This window comes from Scomber scombrus, chromosome 18, assembly GCF_963691925.1.
Source record: "Scomber scombrus chromosome 18, fScoSco1.1, whole genome shotgun sequence".
Lineage (NCBI taxonomy): Eukaryota > Metazoa > Chordata > Actinopteri > Scombriformes > Scombridae > Scomber > Scomber scombrus.
The window spans coordinates 20,333,652-20,354,152 of record NC_084987.1 but is presented as its reverse complement, the minus strand read 5'-3'; the positions used below and the strand labels follow the sequence as shown (position 1 = coordinate 20,354,152).

The following is a 20,501-nucleotide window of genomic DNA, read 5'->3' as shown; positions in this document are numbered from 1 at the left end:
AATGTAGGTTTAATGTAATATAAGTTTATCAATCATTTGAAATATTAAAATCACAATGGGATTATTATGTTGTCATAAATGGAGAATTTTGACCCACTATAGAATACTTATTAAATCCATTAATCAATGTCTCATTATGTCACAATTAGAACTCACCTCTGACACATATTTTTGGTTCTTTTTACTGCTGGAAAGGTTGAGGAAACAGTCTGAAATATAACACATTCAGTGACTTTGTATAATAGGCTTATCATATATTTCTTTACACAATACATATTAGATTGTTTTGGATATTTATATACATTCTTATAGAGAAAGTAATGCACACAGCACAAGGAAAAGTATTTTCAATTTAATTTCTTTTAATATAATCTTATTTACATTGTATTTTTTCATAAATGTTTTAGTACATAGTAAGTTACAATACTCTTGCATCCATTACACAGTGAACTGAGAACCTAGAAAATGCAGATTGAAATGATACTGCTTAACAGTCTTCAATCTACAGCAGAGCCCAACATTTTCCACATTACTCGCTCGACATTTAGGTTTTTGATTTCATTCACTTCTATGGAGGATTGATGACCGTAAATAGACTTTGTTCATTCATGGCGGTCTTCAGGATGGTGACAACTTGACAAACGGGCAACCTTTTTACTAACATTCAGGCTATGGAGGAAAAACAAGTGTAGAGAAACATCCAGGCCACAAAGGGGAAAAAATGGTGAAATTGATAATGAAACATGTACGATTTTATTATACATGTCGCATACAACTGAAGAACTCCAGAAGCTGACTCCTTCTTTCCATTTTAACGGCTCATTTTATAAAATAATCCAGGTCACGCCCTCTGGACCTCTCCATAACGTCAGTAGAGTAAATCTCAAAAAGATGAGTTAGATTTTAAAATTAGGGCTGGGACGGTCGATCCCCTTTCACTTCAATAAATGTAACATGATACTGAAAACACCAAAAGACAGTTTTCATACACTCACAAGAATATTTCTCCGCATTAATATGAATGTTAAAAAAAAAAAAAAAGTAACGAAATTCAATAAAACCCACTTTGTGGATTACTTGAATTGCAAAGTGACCCTTCAACTCTGGTAGAGGGGGTGATGAAGAGATTAGTGTGAGCTCTTTGTAGAGCATATAGCAGCTTGGTCAGTAATCACTTAGTAATAAATAATAAAACATCAGAGTGGATCAGAGTGGTCGCAGGTACAAACGGAAGAGACAAAAAGTTACCAAACAGAGGAGCAGGCTCATTTGATCTTCTTTTTTTTTTGTCCTTTAACAGCGTAACCAGGTGCCATGCCTAACACACACACACACACACACGACACACTCTCACACACAACTTCAATCTCACTCTCTCACACACACACACGCATTCACACATCCTTGATACACGACAGTGGTTAAACATGAAGCATGAGTACAAGTCAATCAATCAGCTTGTCAGACAGAAAGACAATCGGTCTCCGCCTTGTTCTTCAGACATCTGATTTCAAAAGGTCTCTGTTCACAGGCTCATATGTGATTGGCCGATTCAGTCCGGTGACTCGGGTGCGATTGGAGACAGAGTCAAATTCGCTGTGGCGGTAGACATTCTGAAGAATGACATCATAGCTTGTTAAAACTGAAGGATAAAAATGCTTCTTCAAAACATTTGAAAAATTTTTAAAATACTTTTCTTTTTGTTTGTTTTTGTTTTATTTCTTCCTCTCCTGCTGTGCTTCCTCCTTTAATCCCCCAGACAGTTCAGTGGTGAAGAGGTGGCAACAGACTCTGTGTGTGTGTGTGTGTGTGTGTGTGTGTGTGTGTGTGTGTGTGTGTGTGTGTATGTATGCGTGTGTGTTCTCGTGATGCTTGGCTGCACCATATTCTCGATATTCTGTGAATGTTTGTATATATGTAAAATGTCAAATAGTTGTGTGCAAGTGCAAGCGCAAGTGTTTCTGTGTATATGTTGGTTTGGTTGTGGATTCATCACTCCACAGCGAAGCCGCAGGTCTCCTCCACAGCCGTCAGCAGTTTCTCGTAAAGTTTCTCGTAAGACTCGTAGGGAGGGATGTCTATCCTGTTAAAACTAGAGACAGAGGAAGAGAATTAGTCATCCAGAGCCTGACAATTCAGCCAATGTTAAAAAATCAGTGGGGTGCGTTTCATTTATGTATCCTTACCACGTGTGAGCCTTGGGCAGGTTGTCTGTGTTGGCATCTATCAAATGGATGGTGAAGAGCCTTGGTCCTGCAGAACCTGTAGAACCTTACACACATACATTCTAGTTATCACTGCTCTACTCTGGTACACAGAGCAATGCTTATCTGTTTAACAATGAGTTAATGATGGGAATTTTGTTTTTGTTGATATTCAGTGTGGACATGTGTTTAATTATGAATTTAAGACTTTATTATTGCTGGCCCAAAGAATTCCAACCAAAATCTCATGTCACAACAGATCAACACTGACATGCCCCTTCACTGGTATTGTACCAAACTCTATAGAAAAGGTAAGAAATTATCAAAGGAAAGCTGTGATTCAGGCCATGTTTTCTTAAATGAACTAGCTACAGATTCTAATGTGTATGATGTGCAGCTGGAGGTTATTATGAGTGTGTAAGACAATATAAATGTTGGATCCAGGCTCTCTAAATTGGCACACTTGAGTTGGCATTAGGCACCGGCAATAATGACAGTAATTGATGCGTGACTCTGTGTGGACTCTGAACCAGTGCATGACCCACCCTGCAGCGCTTTGAATCCCTGCAGAGGGACTCTGGTGGAGCCCGTAACGAACTGCAGCAGGCGTCCTCTCCTCTCTTCGCTGAAGGCCTCCACCGCCTGCCAGAACCACCGCACCACGTTGCTTTCGCTTGTACAGTGCTTCAGGCGCGTGTTCGTCTTCCAGTCTGCGAGGTCGATCTTTCCCAGTCCGCCGATGATCAACTGGAAGAGAGGGAGAGATGTGATGTGCTGACTTCTATACATCCTTCCTTTTTGTGTGTCCAAAACTAGTATAATTAGACTTAAATGGCTAATTCAACATTCAGATGTGCAATATACAGAATTAGATTCGATCTTTAATTCATTTTGACTTTATTTATTGTTTACAGACAACATACATACCTCAAGTTCTTTATGGTCAAAAGGTTTGAGGAGGTGCTGGGGGATGAGCTCACTGAAGCCCTTCTGAAGAGCCAGAAACTGGGCTTCAATTCCCCTCATGAACCTCCAGTTCACATAAAGTCTGAGAAACACAAACACAAATTTGCATTAGACATTTCCACATGCATGAGCCATATGGTGGGTATATCCTATAAACTGTAGGGTATGCAGAATAGAGACAGCTCAACAGTAATGCAGGTCAGATAACTATACTGTTATAAACAAGCAAAAGTAATGTAATCAATAGTTGGAGAATTGTTTAAAGTCTGTACCAGAGATATAAAAAAGACAGAAGACACCTGTCACAGTGTTATTACCTTACGTATTCCTTCTTGTTCTCCTCAGTGACAGGGATATTACGCCCATTAGGTTTGAGCTCGTGTTGTAGGAATTTCCCGAAGGCATTGTGCTCTACGCAGAATGTGTGGTCGAGGACTGAAGTGATGTCGTTCTCTCTGCAAACCAAAGATTACATTAAGTAACTGAGAAGCAGTCCATACTGTCTGATAGGCCGGACTTATGTGCAGGTGTGTTTGCTCACAATATCCACACAAGGCTCTTGTGCAACTCTGGGTCGGTGGTCTCCAGGTCGTTGAGCTGGATGGGTTTGCCCAGCAGCTGTTTGTAGAAGGGTAGCGTGAAGCTCCCGTTGATGTAGTGACCGTGAAAAACAGCCAGGCCCATGACGCGACCCACAAAATGGAAGTATGACAAGTGGTCCTGAAAGAAAGAGAGGCAGAGAGTGAGAAAGTCAGAGGGACTCTCCCCCCTCACTCAGTTTAGCCATGGAGCGCTTTATACGTGTGCGGTTTCTGTGTACTTACGGGGTTGATGGAGGAGTCGGGGTTGATCTGTAGTGTGTAAATATTGTCTGTGGAGTACTGGAACAGGCCGTAATAGGGGTTCAACATTTCATGACACAGCAGGTAAAGCCACTCCCTACAGACAACCAGCACATTGTTAACAAATGTTTAAAACTCAGAACATTGGTAGAAAAGTGAAAAACACTAAATTACACGATGCAGTCTTTGTTTATCACCTTGAAAACTATCAGATTTATTTTCTGATTATACAACAGTTACTTCTGACCAAGTAATTTGAATGGACATGGGGCCTTTCATTAGTGCTGATATAGAGTACAACAGCACTGTGACTTTTAACTATAAATGCATCACTCTACTTTACGGGCCGTTCCCCTGGGAGTAAACCAGCTGTAATAGATTTGGGACTTGATGTGGAGGGAGATCATGGCAGTGACAGGGCACAGGTGAGATGCTTTATATAAATATACAGAGACTACAATGTGAATTGTGATCTCTAATGAAGTGCAGAACATAAAAAAAAGCACTGGTAACAAAAAACAAAACAAAACCTGTTTGTCTTGCATGTCTGAAAGCTCACTAAAAAGTTACTGTAGATCATCCATGTCTAATTTCACTGGTTACACAATAAATGGAGACATACAGATAGATGTACATGATACAAAGTAGCTGGAAGAACTAAGAGTAGCAAACTAGTGTGGAGAAACTATTATTAAATAAAACCAATCATAATGTATTGTCAGTTATTACCGTTAATTAATAAATGGTGCTGGTAGACCTCTTGTATAAAAGCAATATTACATGAGAAGGAGTGCTGTTGTACTGAACATCAATGACTGGGTCATAGGCACCAGTGTGATAATGTAAATGCTTTTTCTTACTGTATGAAGTATCTAAGCTGACAGTTTTTCCTGTATTTGTGAGGGAGTCAAATTTTCCAGTTATTACTACGGATGAATGCATGTGAAGGGAAAGCTGCAAAATGTCAAATATATTTTGTGGTTAGTTTCAAGATCATCATCTATTTGGTTGCAAACATCAAATCATTTTCTACACATTTTGCTAAACTGATGAACCAACCAATTATCTTATACATACTATCAACCCTCCTTCAAAAACGTTCCGCTCTTTCTTTAACTGAAACTTTAAAAAAAAGGTTGTCTAAAAACAGGAACGTCAATACTGTCAGTACAAGCCACGAAACCAGAGCCGTCACGTTAAGCGTTTTTTTCCCCCATTCTTATTTGTTTAGCCGGAGAAAAGATTGACTCGTGGGATGTGACTTAAAAAGCACAACACTTGAACATGTGTGGTGACAAAAAATGGAGAGCCTTCAACAAACTGTGAAAGAGGGAAAAACAACTTAAGATGTGAATAGAAAAAAAAATAAAAAATCACCTGGCCACACCACCGTAGTCCAGACCCTCCTCTCCCCGGAACTTCACCATGAGACGTTTCTTTAAGTCTTTGGGCCTCATCTTCATTATCTGCCTGTACGACTCCTAGACACACACACACATTAATAGCATTAATACGTTTATCACCGGACACACAAGTTATCTCATACAAAAGAAGCAATTAGAGACCTATAACACAGCCATTTCAGATCAGTGTTTCTGTGTATTAGTATGTACAACCAGTGCTGCTGTTGAGCTCTCCAGTGGAAGGATAAGGTTGTAGTGACTGCTGTATGAGTCAGGGGGAGTGTGGATGTGTCTGCATGAGTGTAAACTTTCACAAGAAGGACCTGCTGTGTCCACACCGCTTTTACAGCTCGACGTGTGGGTGAAATGTTTGTCAATTCACAAAAGTATCAGCTATTGCGACGTCTTTCACCAGTAGGTTTTTTTACTTCTCTTCTCTTCTCTTCCTGGTGCACCCACCTCAAAGATCTCCTCGCGGGACACTTCAATGCGACAGTGTCCCGCTTGCGGCTGCTGTAGGGACAGTTCGTGGCGGAGCAGTTTCAGCTTATGGACCAGGTCTCTCTCGTAGCGCGCCGCCACGTCTCCGTCTCCTCCTCCGCCGCCGCCGCCCACTCCTCCGCCTCCCCCTTCTTCGCCCCCCACGTCCATCTGGGGGGCTTGTGAGGAGTCCTTCGCTTGAGATTGCTGGCTGGAGGTGGGAAAGAAGCAGAGGAGGAGGACAACATGAAAAAATGGAAGAAGAGTTGACAGATGTAGCACAGAATGACGGCAAAAAAGAGAGTAGAGAGCTGACTTTATATATATTTATTTTTATTATGTGCTAGATTATGTTCTGTACTTTTGCCCAAACCAGCTAAATCTACTCTGAGCCCACATTTCTGTATATCACACGATTGAGGGTTATAAACGCTGATGACAGTTAGTAGGTCATGTCCAGGTCCAGTCTGAGTTCAGCGGTGACAGATGAGATTAACGACAGATTAAGCTTGAAACCACTTATTCTGTATGTGTCGGGATGTCCGTCGGCTGTGTTTTTTTGGCGTGTGCCCCGTACCTGATAATAGTGTGCAGGCGTGGGTCTGTGAACTGTGTGGTTCGGTTATTGTGGTCGACGAAGTATATCCGGCCAGACACGGTGCTTCGGACCTCCCAGCCCACTGGCAGCGGACCAAGCTCCTCACAGCTCACACTGGCCAGGTCCCTGCAGCACACACACATACACACACACACACACATACATACAATTAACCAGACTGAGACTCTAGCCAGAATCATTTTGTTAAGCCTTCAAGCAGACAGCTCTGTATCAGCTCTGACTGTACATACTGTATGCTCTTAACCACTCAAACTGACCTCAACTCAACTCAAAATAGCCTGTGATTTTCTTCTGCTGGTGTAATTAGTACTGAACAAAATTAAGGACAACATAGATTTCTGACCTTTAGGTCTAAAACAAAAGAAATAGGGTGTTTGTTTGTTTGTGAGGGGGGAAAAAACCAGACATTTCTGAACTAATTTCTCAATTTAAAACCACCTGAAAACAATACCCCTTTAACTAACAATGTATTACAAAAATGTCATATTTGCTGTATTATCCTTAACATGACCTTTGTTCTTTCTTTTTCTTATATTCTTCTCTTTGTCCCCTTCTCTGCAATGACCCCGTTTCTTTGCAGGTCTTATTAAAGGTTCATTTCATCCCAGGTTATGCTTGGACCGGGCGCGAGTGAAGCGGGGTGCAATCATACCGCGGTATCCGAGGGTCGTGCCAGGTGCTGACGCCAGTCTGTGTGTGAAGGAAGTACACCTGGCCCTGCACTGTTGTTCGTTGTTCTGTTTAAAAAAATAAAAAAAGGAAAATGTTATAATCGACGGAAGAGATTCAAGTCAGTTAAGTATCAAGAATTATGGGGCGTGTTTCACATTGCGAACCGGGCCCCGAAAGTGTTCGACTGACCGTATCCCTCCGGCAGGTCAGGCGGTTGGTGCCCGTGAGGTCTGTTCTGAGGGGTGTGGCCGTGTCCTCTGGAATCCTGCCCTCTGATTCGCTGCGACTGAAGACGGCCCTCTTGACTGGGTGAGTCAAGCCGGCAGTTCCCGCCCCCCGCCGCACCGGTGGGGTCGGAATAGGGAAGTGGCTCCTCGCTGAAACATCCTTCAAACACAGGCCTACACACACACACACACACACAATACTGAAGTCCTATTTTCTATGTTTTACTGAAATCACATGATAGGTCAACTGCTCTTTATTTTGAACTCAACGGGATAAACAAATGATGATTATAACTGAAATGAGCTGCAGACAGATCCTGCAACACTGCAGCCTCCCAGTGTCTCAGTCTTACGTCATATATGGATCCCAACATGACACCATAAGAGCTGAACAGCCAAGCTGCTGTCATGACACCAAATTTGGGGGGGTTCTGGTAACATGTGATTTGGAGGATAAAATCTAACATATATAAGTGTTTCTATCCAGGGGATGAGAGCTCACTCTTTGGTTTTGTGTTAAAAACTAAACATCACTGCTCCTGTTAAGAAAAGCAGTAACATAATTATAAAGATGCCTTTTCATCATCTTTCTCTGAATCTGACAGAGTGAAACATCCAGAGTCATCCATGAGACACACGTGAATGTCTAACAGTGTGACAATGAGTAATTATGTCTCTAAATTCCCTTTGGCGCCGGGAGCGTTAACGTCTTGGTGACACACTCACCCGTCATTTTCCAACAGTCCTCTGCAGTCCACCACGGGGCCTCCGCTGCCGATGCGGTCTCGCGTCTGTAAGCTCACTGGAAACGAGAGCGGTGATGTAAAAGTCAGAGAGGAGGACAGTGAGCGGGTGACACTGAGAGGTGCAGAGTGAAAGAGGAGTAGCGCGGGGAGGGAGACCGCAAGGGTGTAAAGATAATGTATTCATGTGTCCAGCCTTACCTACAATCTGCCCCCGCACTGCGTCGCTGTCCGAGGGGTTCAGTTTACATAGATCTAGTCGCTGGTCTGGAAGAGGAGGAAACAAGAGATGAATTTCTGACTGCTGAAGGGAATCAGAGTGGATATTTTGGAGCTCGTGTGGATTTCTGTGGATTTAAAATCTGCAAGCTGGACAAACAAACTTACATCCTGTGTCTTTTAGCCTGCTGATGGCATTAGAAAGAAGTCGTATACAGCCCAAGAAGCCCGCCCCCTGTCGTTTATGGATCTTCTTGTGATTCCATATACTGATGGTGATTGAATCTGTCTTCCCGATGTAGCTGAAAAACAGACACATCGTCACATATCTAACTCTTTCTACAAAGTTTATTAACATAATTTGGCATCAATAAAACCATCTGAAATCCTAAACATTAATTAATTTTGAAAAATCTGGATAAAACAAGGATGATAAACATCTTCAACGTCTTTTAAATATATTCTTACATTTAAATAAAAGCAGAAGAGTAAATCAATATGGTAAGGTGGAGGAGACTCACAGGTCATAGTGCTGATTCCATTTGGGGTCCAGTGTGCTCTTGACTGTGTCTGTAGAGTGGCATTGACCTGATCCGTCCACCACTACCTTGGCAAATGGATCTGGCAGGCCTGCAGGTACACAATGCTGATTAATTGTTTGCACCTACTAAATGACATTCAAGAAAAAATGATAAGATACAAAGATGACTTTAGAGAGCAGTATCTCCAGAACAAAGCAGGGATTTCTATCACTGCAGACATAAAGCTTCATCTTTACCCTGCACCTTTTCCCTGAGGCTGGCCTGCAATTTGAAATCCTCTGACCCAATAACAGCATTATATTCGGATAAAACTGTTACTAACAGCGTCTGCGATGCATAATTAATCAAAGCGTGGTGACACTGGCGCAAATGAAAACCCTCATCCTGGCAGTCTCGGGCCGACAAACTCCCAACAAATCTAATTTGGCATGTTCACAGAAGCTTTGCGGCGGCGAACAAACGCCTGATTGTGGGTCGAACGCTGGCCAGCCACACTTGTTATTGTGGTGCTATTACAGGTCAACACAGCTGTCCTTTCTTTGACGGTGCGGTGGAAATGCAAACGATCATGAAGCCGCGCACAGCTAATGATCGACACTGCAGATTTGTTTACAGCGTTGCTTTTGATGGCGCGCACAAAGACCCTCAGTGAAACACATCATCTCGTCGTGTATACCAATTATCATGACTCAAGATTCAAATAAAGAGGTACTTACGAAAGAAGTCTTTCTTTGCGAGGTTCTTGGCACATAATACTGTAAAAGGGGGAAAAAAAAGATCATTATGAACAAAATGCCAAAGACGCAAACATGTAAATGATCTCACGGTGTGTAGGCTGCTGATACAAATGTGTGTGAGTAGGAAGAAAGCTTGTTAGGATAATACATGAATGCCAGAGGATGGTAATGAGCAGGAAAACTTATGTGACATGCAGACAGACAGAGTGATAAATTATAAGCTAGTGTCGGGATCATTGAGCGCACACACACACACACAGACACACACACACACACACACACACACAGGCCGCCCACAGTGAGAGTGGCTGAATGCCTCCTCTGCCACATCATCTTTGTGGATTCAGAGAGCAAATCTCCAACTGACCGAGACTTTGTGAATTTCTAAGTGTGTGCTGAATATTAAGTTTATTGTGTGTGTGTGTGTGTGTGTGTGTGTGTGTGTGTGTGTGTGTGTGAGATTCAGGGTAAGAGTGGGGATATGTCAGTCTCAGTCAGCTCAGGCAGGACTGTTGTCACACTAAATCATACAGCTGAACCACAATAAGCTCATTTTCAGAAAGGCGGTCGTGTCCAGTCAGTCACGAGTACCCGTCCTGATTATAGAGCAGTGTGGGCAACGGACAAAAACAAGCTGCGAGTTTGTTTTCTGGGCTGATGTAATTCATCCACCGAGGTTGTTATTGACACCAAAACTGCAATAATATTTACACCGAAGGCCTTAACGTCCACTTCTGAATAACTGCACTTAAGCTTATTTTTAGGAACTCAATGCGGCACAGGAACAATGTTGAGAGGTAAACATCTTTAGGAGAAAACAGTCCTGAAATGTATCATTTATTTGAAATTTTGATCGCTGACTTTTCCCATAGCTCCACTATGATCTTGACATATGATTTTTAGTGAAATATCTCAACATTCACAGCCTCCTCATGAAACAAGGAAGAAATCTTTGTATTTGTACAACAGTGAAAAAAACGTCTCTTTTAATCTGTGGGCTGAATTTGTGGAATCAGTTCAGAAGATGAGATAAATGGATGAGAAGGGGCTGTGTTCACCGGTTGGTTAAGGTTAGGGTTAATAGAGGAGTAGTGAGGAAGGGGTAGGAATGTATGAGCATATACTTCTTCATACTCCCTTTTCGAACACTGTCATTCTTATTTTGTTTCTCTTCTTTATCTGTTTTTATTCTCATATAAAATATATAATGTAAAACAAATTCATCAACATCAGACATGAGCATTTTTACCCATACGGGAACTGATGTGGCTGTAGATGAAGGAGCGTGAACGTTACTATATTTATACACTATCAAAAATCTGCATTATTAACTACATGTAGGCTGCTGTGTGTGTGAATAAAACATTATATGTGCTTTGATTTTCACTGTGAGTGTGTCCTTGTGTGATTGTTGAGAGTCAGCATCGGTAATGAGTCCACAAAAAAAAAAAAAAAAAAGCACTTTGCTTGTTTTAAAGGAAAACACAACGATTAGTGTTAATGTTTAATGCAGCAGGGAACATTTCTAGAGCCGCTGTGTAAACACCTTGTTATATAGTCTTAGATATGTTGACCTGATCACTGATGTAATATCAAAAACACACACTGTGAGGCCCAAGACACACGAGCAACAGGTGTATCTCAGACATACTGTTACCCCCACTGCCCTGGGTACTCGTGAGGGTCTGAGGTAGATTATGTAACCCGTGTAAATGACCTGTTTGCTGTCAGACAGGGGGGGAGCTTGGAGGAAGAGGAGGAGGGGTATTGTCACATACGTTGATTTGAGTTAATGAAGGTTTCGTCTCCTCTACCAGAGCTTTAAATTGGATCATCCGGTTGTAGCTGAGGCGATGAGTCAGTTATCACACCCTTTTCTACAGTTAGTCAATCATTTTCTCTCTCTCTCTCTCTGTTTTTCAAGAGAAATTGACAAATATTTATTGCTCCAGCTTCTGTAATGTGAAGATTTACTGCTTTGTGTTTTGTTCGAGAAATACGAGTCAACTTAGTGTTAGTTTTTACATTTTATGAACAAAAATAATCAATAAATCAACACAGTTACAGTTGATAATTCACTTAATTTATCTCTATGCTGAGTGATCAGTGGTGGAGATATTTTGGCAACATTTCAGGGATTAAATTGGTGTTGTTTATTTTAGTTTGACACTGATTAACGTTACACCTAAAACGTTATCATAGCTTTGAGGTCCAGCTGAAAATCTGGCAAGATTTGGTTTGGCCCAGACAACCATTGAGGAAGTCAGTGGTTTAGGATGTGGTAACCGGTGGCGTAGATGTGTCTGGTGTAGCCTGGTCTTCTTCCTGTGATTAACCCATAGAGAATGGCTGCAGGATATCCTTCCCTCTTCCTCAGAGAGCCCGTTCATTCCTCCCTCCTCTTGACTCACACATTCCACACCGAGACCTCATCTCTCCTACCGACACAATGAGAGGAGCGCGGCGATGAGAAGAGAGAGGGGAGAGAATCAGGTTTCTAAAACGTGCCCCTGCCTCCTCTTTCAGACGAGCGGCGGAGGAAAGACTCTCTGTCTGTCTCTGTCGCCACTCCGCTATCCTCCCCTCTCACCCTCCAATCTCCTGCCAGAGACGAGGGACACCCCTAATTTTCACCCGCTCTTCTCTTTTCAGCCTCTTGACCAGCTCTTCTGTGGCGCTGTGAATGTGTAACGGGGCCTTTCTCAGCGTCTCAGGAAATTCCTCTTTCTGCCAAGGTCACGGCTGGTAAAGACACACACAGCAACAGCTCAGCTGGTTCTCAATTTTCCCCCTGCTGCCGCTTTCTTTTTTGGCATTCGTGTCTGCTCTTTTTTACAAAAAAAAAAAAAAGAAAACCTGCGAGCTGTAGAGAGCCGGCAGGGGAAGAATGCTATTCATCCAATCTTGAGGGAAACAAGCAGAAACTGTACAAGAGAGAAGATAAAAAAAAACACAAAAAAAACCCTGAGTTGCTTCTGTAGCTGCACAATCAAACCAGAGTTACTTTAGACGTGACGGCACTCCAGCTGTAGCCCTGCTAACGTTAGCACTAGTTTAGCCTCTTCAGCAGATGTGGCGGAGTTTGTGTCTTCTCCAGTCTGGCTTCACTGCTTATGAGGAGAAACTCTTGATATATCTGAGGCTGCAGCTATCATCACATCGCTTATCGCTTCCACTCTCTTTTTTTCCCTCCCTCCCCGTCTTTTCCAGAGGACATCCACTTTCTTCACCGGTAGCTCAAACAATGCTTTGCAGTAGGAAATGGGTGTGTGCTTTGATGTGCACGCCAAAAACTGCAGACTGACTTTCCGTTGTCACGTTTATTTCTGCTGTGTAGATTGGCTGTTAGATCCACAGTTAGTTTATCTCCGTTATTGACCCCATATTGAGGTCGTTTTATCGCACAGTCCTAATTTTTGCTCTTCTCTTACACCTTTGACAGAAAGAACAATAAATGTGCTCTTCAGGAGCTTTACTGGATTCAGTAAATCTGTACGACTTTAAACTGCAGACACTTTGAGGTTCATCAAAACGCCTTAAATCACCAACGCTCGGAGCAGAAGCCAAGAAAAGAAGTCGAGGTGAAGGGAACCATCTCTGCACCGAGATGAATAATCATGGGCCGAGACAGAAATGATGAATGGTCAGATCTGGAAGGGGTGGAGGTGGGGGGGCTGGGGTGGTGGACTAGACTGGACCGTTACTGTCTCAGAGCACACTCACAGATTTACAAGTAAAAGCTGAGTGACCTGCACGAGATTACCACAGTGTCATTTCCTGTGTAACCTTCTCCTCTCCGCTACGAAAACAAAGCAATAAACGGCGGGCACATGAGCAAATATCTCACCTACTTAATAACGGAGGCTGCACCCGCATCTGAACACACACACACACACACACACACACAATGACTAATAACTTTCTCTGCTCACTGCCGGCCAAACAAAGTGTAGCTCTGAGTTTAATATTAGTTGTTAAATAAGCAAAAAAACAATTCATTTCGGACCCCACACACACACACACAGTACTGTATGTGTCTCTCCAGCCACTTTTCCACATTTATGTACTTCGGTTTGTTTCTGCACATGCTGCGGGCTCAGTCAGTGAGAGGATTAGAAGTGCTTATGCTGCTTCCTAAGTAAGCAAGATTCCCCCCTTTTTCCTCTCTCTAAACACACTTTAAGCTACTTTTTTTCCTCTTTTTCCTCCATCATTCTTTATTCCTCGTTCCTTTACTCTACTGTCCTCTTTCCCTCTCCAGGGAGCATCACAGAGTCAAACGGCTGTCCTGGCGCTGACCCGTGTCGTTGCTTTTGCCCGTCAGCGTTCACTCCAAGTACCTGGCAGCAGAAAACCTGAGCGGCATGTGTCGCTTCCGTGAGCTAATTAACGTTATCCGGCTGAATCAGTGACGCCTTCATCCATTAGGCAGCATTATTTACAATAAGCTCCATTCATTTCTAATCTAAAACACTCCTTTATTTTAGCTTTTGACCTTTTTATTTCCTAAAAATCTTCTGGTGCTGAGCACGCTTCAGTGGCAGCTGTTGATACCTTACTCTGATGGGTAGCTATTTAGGATATTAAACTTTTAACATCCTTTATTTGCTGCTTTTCTCTGTTTTAAAAAATATATAATTGTAAACTTAATGTATTTTTGGACAGACAAGGCTCGTTAAAGAAAACTGTGATGAGCTATTTCAATTATTTCCAGACATTTTAAAACACCAAATGATTACTTTACTAATAAGGAAAATAACAGCCATACTGATAGGCAATGAAAACAGTTAGTTACAGCCATATATATGCTGTTATTTTTGGAGAAAATAAGTTATGAGAAGTTTTCCTCAATAAAATACAAGATTATACCTAAAAAATGGCAGTGTTTCCCATTAATTATATAGACTGTGGAGGCCCGCCATAGTCTAATTTGTGCCGCCAAAGTGAGCTGAACCCGTCTGTACACTCTCCAAAACGAATCAACATATTTTCAAACGAGATATAGGATGAGATGTTATCTTCTTTTGTGCGGATTATGTTGTTGAATTACTGAATGAAGTTGTGACAATTTTCTCTGACTCTGCTGCAAGGAGGCTCAGATCCGCCCCCGCTGAGACAGAAGAGAGGAGCAGAAAACGTTAGCCTCTGCTATAGTTTGCTGTCACTTCTCGTCACATGCGGGTATAATACTACTTTATTCCGCCTCGCTGTTCTGCATGAAAAGGTCGGGACATGGAAGGAGGTCAATAAAACGTTATTTTCTGATTGTTAACAGCGGTTACGTTCAACAGCACAAAAACTTCCCAACACACCTCCACCCAACCCTGAAGCTCCACCTCAAACCTCTGAATCTGAAACACCTGTGTGCTGTTTAAAACACAGCAGCAGCAGCAGCAGCAGCAGCATTATACTGCTTTAGTTGGTTCAGTTTAAAAAAGTCTTATTGAGAGATCTTCTTTATTTCCATGTGTACAATAAATCAACTCTGATCCTGATCCAATTCTAAGTCATCTGGAAGTCGAGTCTTTCATTGATCAGCAAAGACAGTTAGATTAGTTATTTAAAGAAACACAACGTAGAAAAAGATATTTAATGAAACAGTATTATATGTTTATAAGTAATTAACTAGTTGAACTTAATGGATAATCACATCTGCTTTCTTTGTTTCAGAGCTGAAATATGGGCATTCGTCTTAGTCTGATAGTTTGTTTCAAACATTTATGAACTGGTAAAATGTATTTCCTGTGCTTTGTGGGTGTGACCTTTTTGCTGTGTCATCACCGTTCAACCAGTAGTTATATTACTAAAGCACAAAAAAAAATTCTAGACATACCCTCTTAATTTTGCTCTCAGAGTGTACAAGAATGATGCATTTGGCTTAACAATGACCCTACCACCATAGTCTCAAAATTCTGTGGGAAAAAATGAATGGCAATACCCTTTCAGAGAATGAATAAATAAAACTAAGAATTTGACAGAGAGTGTGGAGCCAACTTTTAGTGTCGACAGTGTTGTGATACTTTGGTCGAGACTCTAAAAAGTATTTATGTTGAATGCACAGCTAAACCAGGAAAAAGCTTTTTCAGCAAGTGTTTCTCCACTAAGTCTAATACCATCCATTCATGTCTCACTAGACAGCGCTACCTCAGGATAATAATGTCACATTTTTCTTACAGACATAGCACTTCTCCTTTAGCTATCTTAAGCGTATCCACAAAAAAAAAAACATATATGATAGACACAGAGACACAACAACCCCCACCCCTGGCTAGCTTAAACATGTCCATATAAACACAAGCGCGTCTCTGAAATGTGAACCGGTGTCAAACTCGCCTTTCTCTTTGTCTGCGTCCCTGCCACAGACACACAGGCCTTTCTGATGTAGGCCAAACAACCCCGCTCACTGACAGACTAAACAGAGCGCCGGGCCAGCGGGACGGCATTGCACTCCCATTGGCTCATCGCACATTCCTCACCCAATTAGAATTCCACTCATACCTGTGGGGGCGGGGCACAGTCAGGGGCAATAACCTCTGTTAGCATCTGAGCTGATATAATGACTGACTGCTTTATACACACAAACACCATGCTCCAAACCCTTCACCCACACACACACCCACACACACACTCTTCCACTCCTTTCTTTCATCTTGACTCATCCTGCTGATAATTTATTGCACTTAACTGGAACAATCTGCAGGTGTTATTTTATTGGGAGTACATATCCTGGATTTATTACATTAGTACTGGCCCCATCATAAACCTGATGGGTTTTACTGTATTTTGTATTTCTTCTTACAAGGCCTACAACTATGATTATTGTTATTATCAATTAATTTAATAGCTATTTTCTTAATTAATCTATCAATTGTTGGCCCCTAACATGTCACCACACAGTGAGAAAATCCCCATCACATGTCCCCAGTGCTCCTGGTGCCACCTTCAACAGTCTGAAACTAAAATGTTCACGATTGAAGAAACAGGTATCTGGTAATATCTCAACAAACTGATCGCCCCAACTACTTGTTCAACCTCTTCTTCTTATTGCTACATCCTGTTTCTGCTCTGAGATATCTTGAATTTTCTCTCATTTCACATACTCACTGTGTAATGTGTCTTTTTTTTTTATTTTTTAGAAGAGTTTTCCCTTGTCTACTTTGAGGGTTTGAGCTTAATTAGGATCCAAAGGTGTTGTGAGGTCTTTTAAGACCATTGACACACTCTCTGTAATATTGATCCTAACAAAGAAACTTTATTTGACTTACACTGAGGTAAACAGACTTTGATATGTGTCAGATCTGTGACTTTTATCTCCTGAATTTATCTGTCCTGCCATACTTAAAAAAACATCCATCGCAATCATGCACTTGATGTACCCTCCAGCCCTGGTTCACACCAACCACATCTAGAAATATTTAGTCTGCCAGCAAGCACATTCTGGTGTGTGTTTGCTTAATTTTGAAAAGCAGAAGAAGGACAAGGCGTCTGCCCAGCGGCACAGAGTGGTCATTTCCATTTGAATAGAGACCCCTGGGTGCCCAGTGGGGTTACATTAGCTACAGTAAAAACCATTGTTCCAGCTGTGTCCGTGTGTGTGTGAGTGTGTGTGTGAGAGAGAAAGACTCCTATCTGCCCTGCAGAGGACAAACTGACCCAAAAAAATGAGTTGAGTACAGGGTACCCAAAACAGCAAACGTGTCCATCTCCTCTGGGTAAGGATAAGTTCAACGAGTCAGACGTTTGTCTAACCAACAGTCAGCCAATCAATAGTCAAAGCTAATCTGGGCTAACATGTAAAATCTACCGACACATCGATCTTCAAAGAGGCTGTTGTTCGACATTTGCTTTCATCCTTGGTACAGAGCTCGTCGCATTCAGGTCAAGCGACGGGTTCGGCTGGTGATCAGCCCCCCCAAAAAAGGGTGTAGCTAGCAAGCGTTAGCGGTCAACATTAACTACACTGTTACTGAGAGCTACCGCTAGCTGGTTACTGTTAGCAATTGATAAAGTTTTGTAAACATGGCTTTCAATGGCTGGTGTTTTTTCAATGACCCGACTAGTCACCAGCAGACTAGTAAGCTGTAAAACCCACAGGATAGTGGTCTGCTCCTTGGCTGTCCTCTCGGTAAATTGGTTAGCATCTCAGCTAACAAGCTAGCACTTGTGCTGCTGTGTCTGCCACACAAAAACCGGATGTTTAGGCAAACAGCACACCAGAGAGCCTCCGAGATACTTCGTGGTGTCTTGGTAGGTTTGCTTGGTATCAACTCTTTGCGATAGCGGCTTGTAGGCAAAGGCGTTTTTAGCTCCAGTTTAAACATGCACCGTAAGCGATTTTTTTTACCTGTCAGTCGGATTTTGATGCTGGACCCGTTCCTCCGAGTCCCGGGATTCGACATCACTCCGGGAAAAAACGATCACTCAAACTTCCCCGTGGAGTCGCCCCAAAAACACCGTTTCACAACTCAGCGGGAAGGCGAATCACTTCAGTTCACAAACATGCGGTTTGTTGTTGTTTTCCTCACGGGTACAAATGTATTATTTCATCGCAAAGTCCTGCGCTCCTTCGAAATCCAACAACACGGGAGAACATTTTCGGGCAGGCTCAAGCACGTACTGACGTCATGCTCTTAACGGGTATAACATTACGTGCGCGCTTCTGGGAAACGTGCGTGTGCCCGCATAGATCAGAATCTCACAATGAAGTATGTCATGGGTCGGTTTTGCTTTTATTTTAGATATTTGGAGCACATATCCCCCGATTATTTTCATTTATTTACATTAGTTTATTTCTATTATATTTTTGGTACAAACACATACAATCATAGTAAAGAAATGTTTCAATTAAGAAATGTAGTTATGATAAACTAATAAGATGGAGAGGACAAGTCAAAAGTATGTTTATAGCACATTTGAAAACTTTTACACAAAACACAATTACAGTAAAAGGCAGTAGAGAATTAAATGGCATCAGTATTAAAAGCACAAACAATGAAAGGCAATGATAAAATACAATGCAGTATCAAAATGTATGCATAAATGTGAAACAGAAAAACACAAAAAACACAATAAAAATTCTAAAAATTGTAAGAAAATATTACAAAAGTACTGAAACCATTTTCAGCAGGTTTGTCTTATAGTTATTCTAAATACACTTCAAGTTGGCTTTACTTAGTTCTCCAAATCACTTCCTAAACAGAAACCACCAGCACCAGTCACGTCAGCAGGGCTTTGAGCTAAATGCCAAACCTCAACATGCTAAAATGCTGATGTTTAGCAGTTATAATGTTTTAATTCCCAAAACCAAAGTATCTGACAAAGTGAAATTTTGATTTGATGAAGTCAGGGGATCACCAAAGTTATTACAATTCATCCTGAGGGGAACGTGAATATGTGTATCAAATTTCATTGCAATCCATTTAATATTTCTTGATGGAGGGCTGGAGGGATGGATAGATGGTGCTATTGGAGAGGAAAAGTCCGGAAATCACCAGTGTCATTAGAATTCATTTTCTGGGGATTGTGAATGTCTATATAAAATCAGTCAGTCTGGATCAAAGTGGTGGACCAACCGACCGACCGACTGACTAACTGACATTGCCCTTTAAAAAACTGGTAGACTCCTTTAAAGGTTTAGGGAGAGCTGGTGGACAGGGATAAGGGTTGCTGGGATTTGGCTCTTTAGCAACATTGGGGTTAGCTGCATGGCTGCAGTATTTACCGGTGGAACAATAGACCCTCTGACCAGCCTGTTTACAGGACACAGTAAATCCACATAAGCAGTGAAGCAGCTCTTCAGCCTCCACTTCCAGAGGGTTGACACACACACACACACACACACACACACACACACACACACACACACACACACACACACACACACACACACACACACACACACATACACACACACACACACAATCACACACAAAAGCTTTGTCTTACAAACACATGTGCAGTTTCAACTGTTATATGCACTCTTTGTCTGTCAATCTGTACAAGTGTGAACCCTGCCACACACACGCTCTCTCTCCCTCTCTCACACACATACACACTCATAATTGGCAGGGACACAGGTGGAGGTAATCATTTCAACATTTTTAAAGTCTTCCTCTTAATAGCAGCATTTGCCTTTTTGTTTCAGCCCATCCTTTTTCTCAAGTTCTCCCTCCCACTTTTCATCTGCCCTTCCACTACATCTGTCTTCCTCCCACTTGTGTTTATATGTACATGTTTAACTATGTCAACACTCCACAGGTGGCTGAAGTGATGCCAGAGACAGATAGAAACACACACACACACACACACACACACACAAATTAGTTCATCCCTCCAAACTGGTCATGTACAGCTGTTAGTATTATTATGCAATTATGTGTGTGTTTTCGTGTACATGTACGTGTAAATATGTGTGTGTTTATATGTCTATGTGGTGTGTGTGTGTTATTCAAAGCGCACTTGAAACCCTTGAGACCGGCTGAGTGTGCTCACAACTACTTTGATATAATTCCCATCATAGAGACAAACTTAGTAAAACCTCTGGGGACACACACACACACACACACACACACACACACACACACACACACACACACACACACACACACACACACACACACTGAATTAATGAACATGAAGTCATTCTTTGCACAGATCAGTTGGGAAATCCCACTGGGTGGCCAAATGTGAGTTTTTCCTCCTCATAAACACATTTGAATAAAATAAGAAGATACCAGACTTCTTACACCAGACTTTAAGAAGAAAAAGAAGAAGTGAAAAATAGTAAACATATTTTTGTTCCTGAGAATCTGAGTAATGCTAGAAAAATTACAATGAAACTCAAACAA

At 41.8% G+C, this 20,501-nt stretch overlaps 1 protein-coding gene across 2 annotated transcripts; it reads right to left on the bottom strand.

The window, feature by feature from the left end:
- Nucleotides 1-342: 342 nt before the first annotated feature.
- Nucleotides 343-18,239, bottom strand: smurf1 (SMAD specific E3 ubiquitin protein ligase 1). 2 transcript variants are annotated; one of them, XM_062439594.1, is made up of 18 exons: nt 17,999-18,239; nt 9,634-9,672; nt 8,897-9,005; nt 8,544-8,677; nt 8,358-8,423; nt 8,140-8,215; nt 7,376-7,587; nt 7,167-7,251; nt 6,473-6,619; nt 5,875-6,106; nt 5,390-5,493; nt 3,995-4,109; nt 3,712-3,890; nt 3,488-3,625; nt 3,132-3,252; nt 2,750-2,951; nt 2,187-2,271; nt 343-2,092 (listed from the first exon to the last, which is right to left on the bottom strand). In XM_062439594.1, exons 1-18 carry the CDS (start codon nt 18,051-18,053, stop codon nt 1,993-1,995), a joined length of 2,199 nt encoding a protein of 732 aa, XP_062295578.1. In that variant the 5' UTR covers nt 18,054-18,239; the 3' UTR covers nt 343-1,992. The 2 variants fall into 2 exon arrangements, with proteins under 2 accessions (XP_062295578.1, XP_062295579.1); XM_062439595.1 differs by having other exon boundaries at nt 2,187-2,262.
- Nucleotides 18,240-20,501: the final 2,262 nt, after the last annotated feature.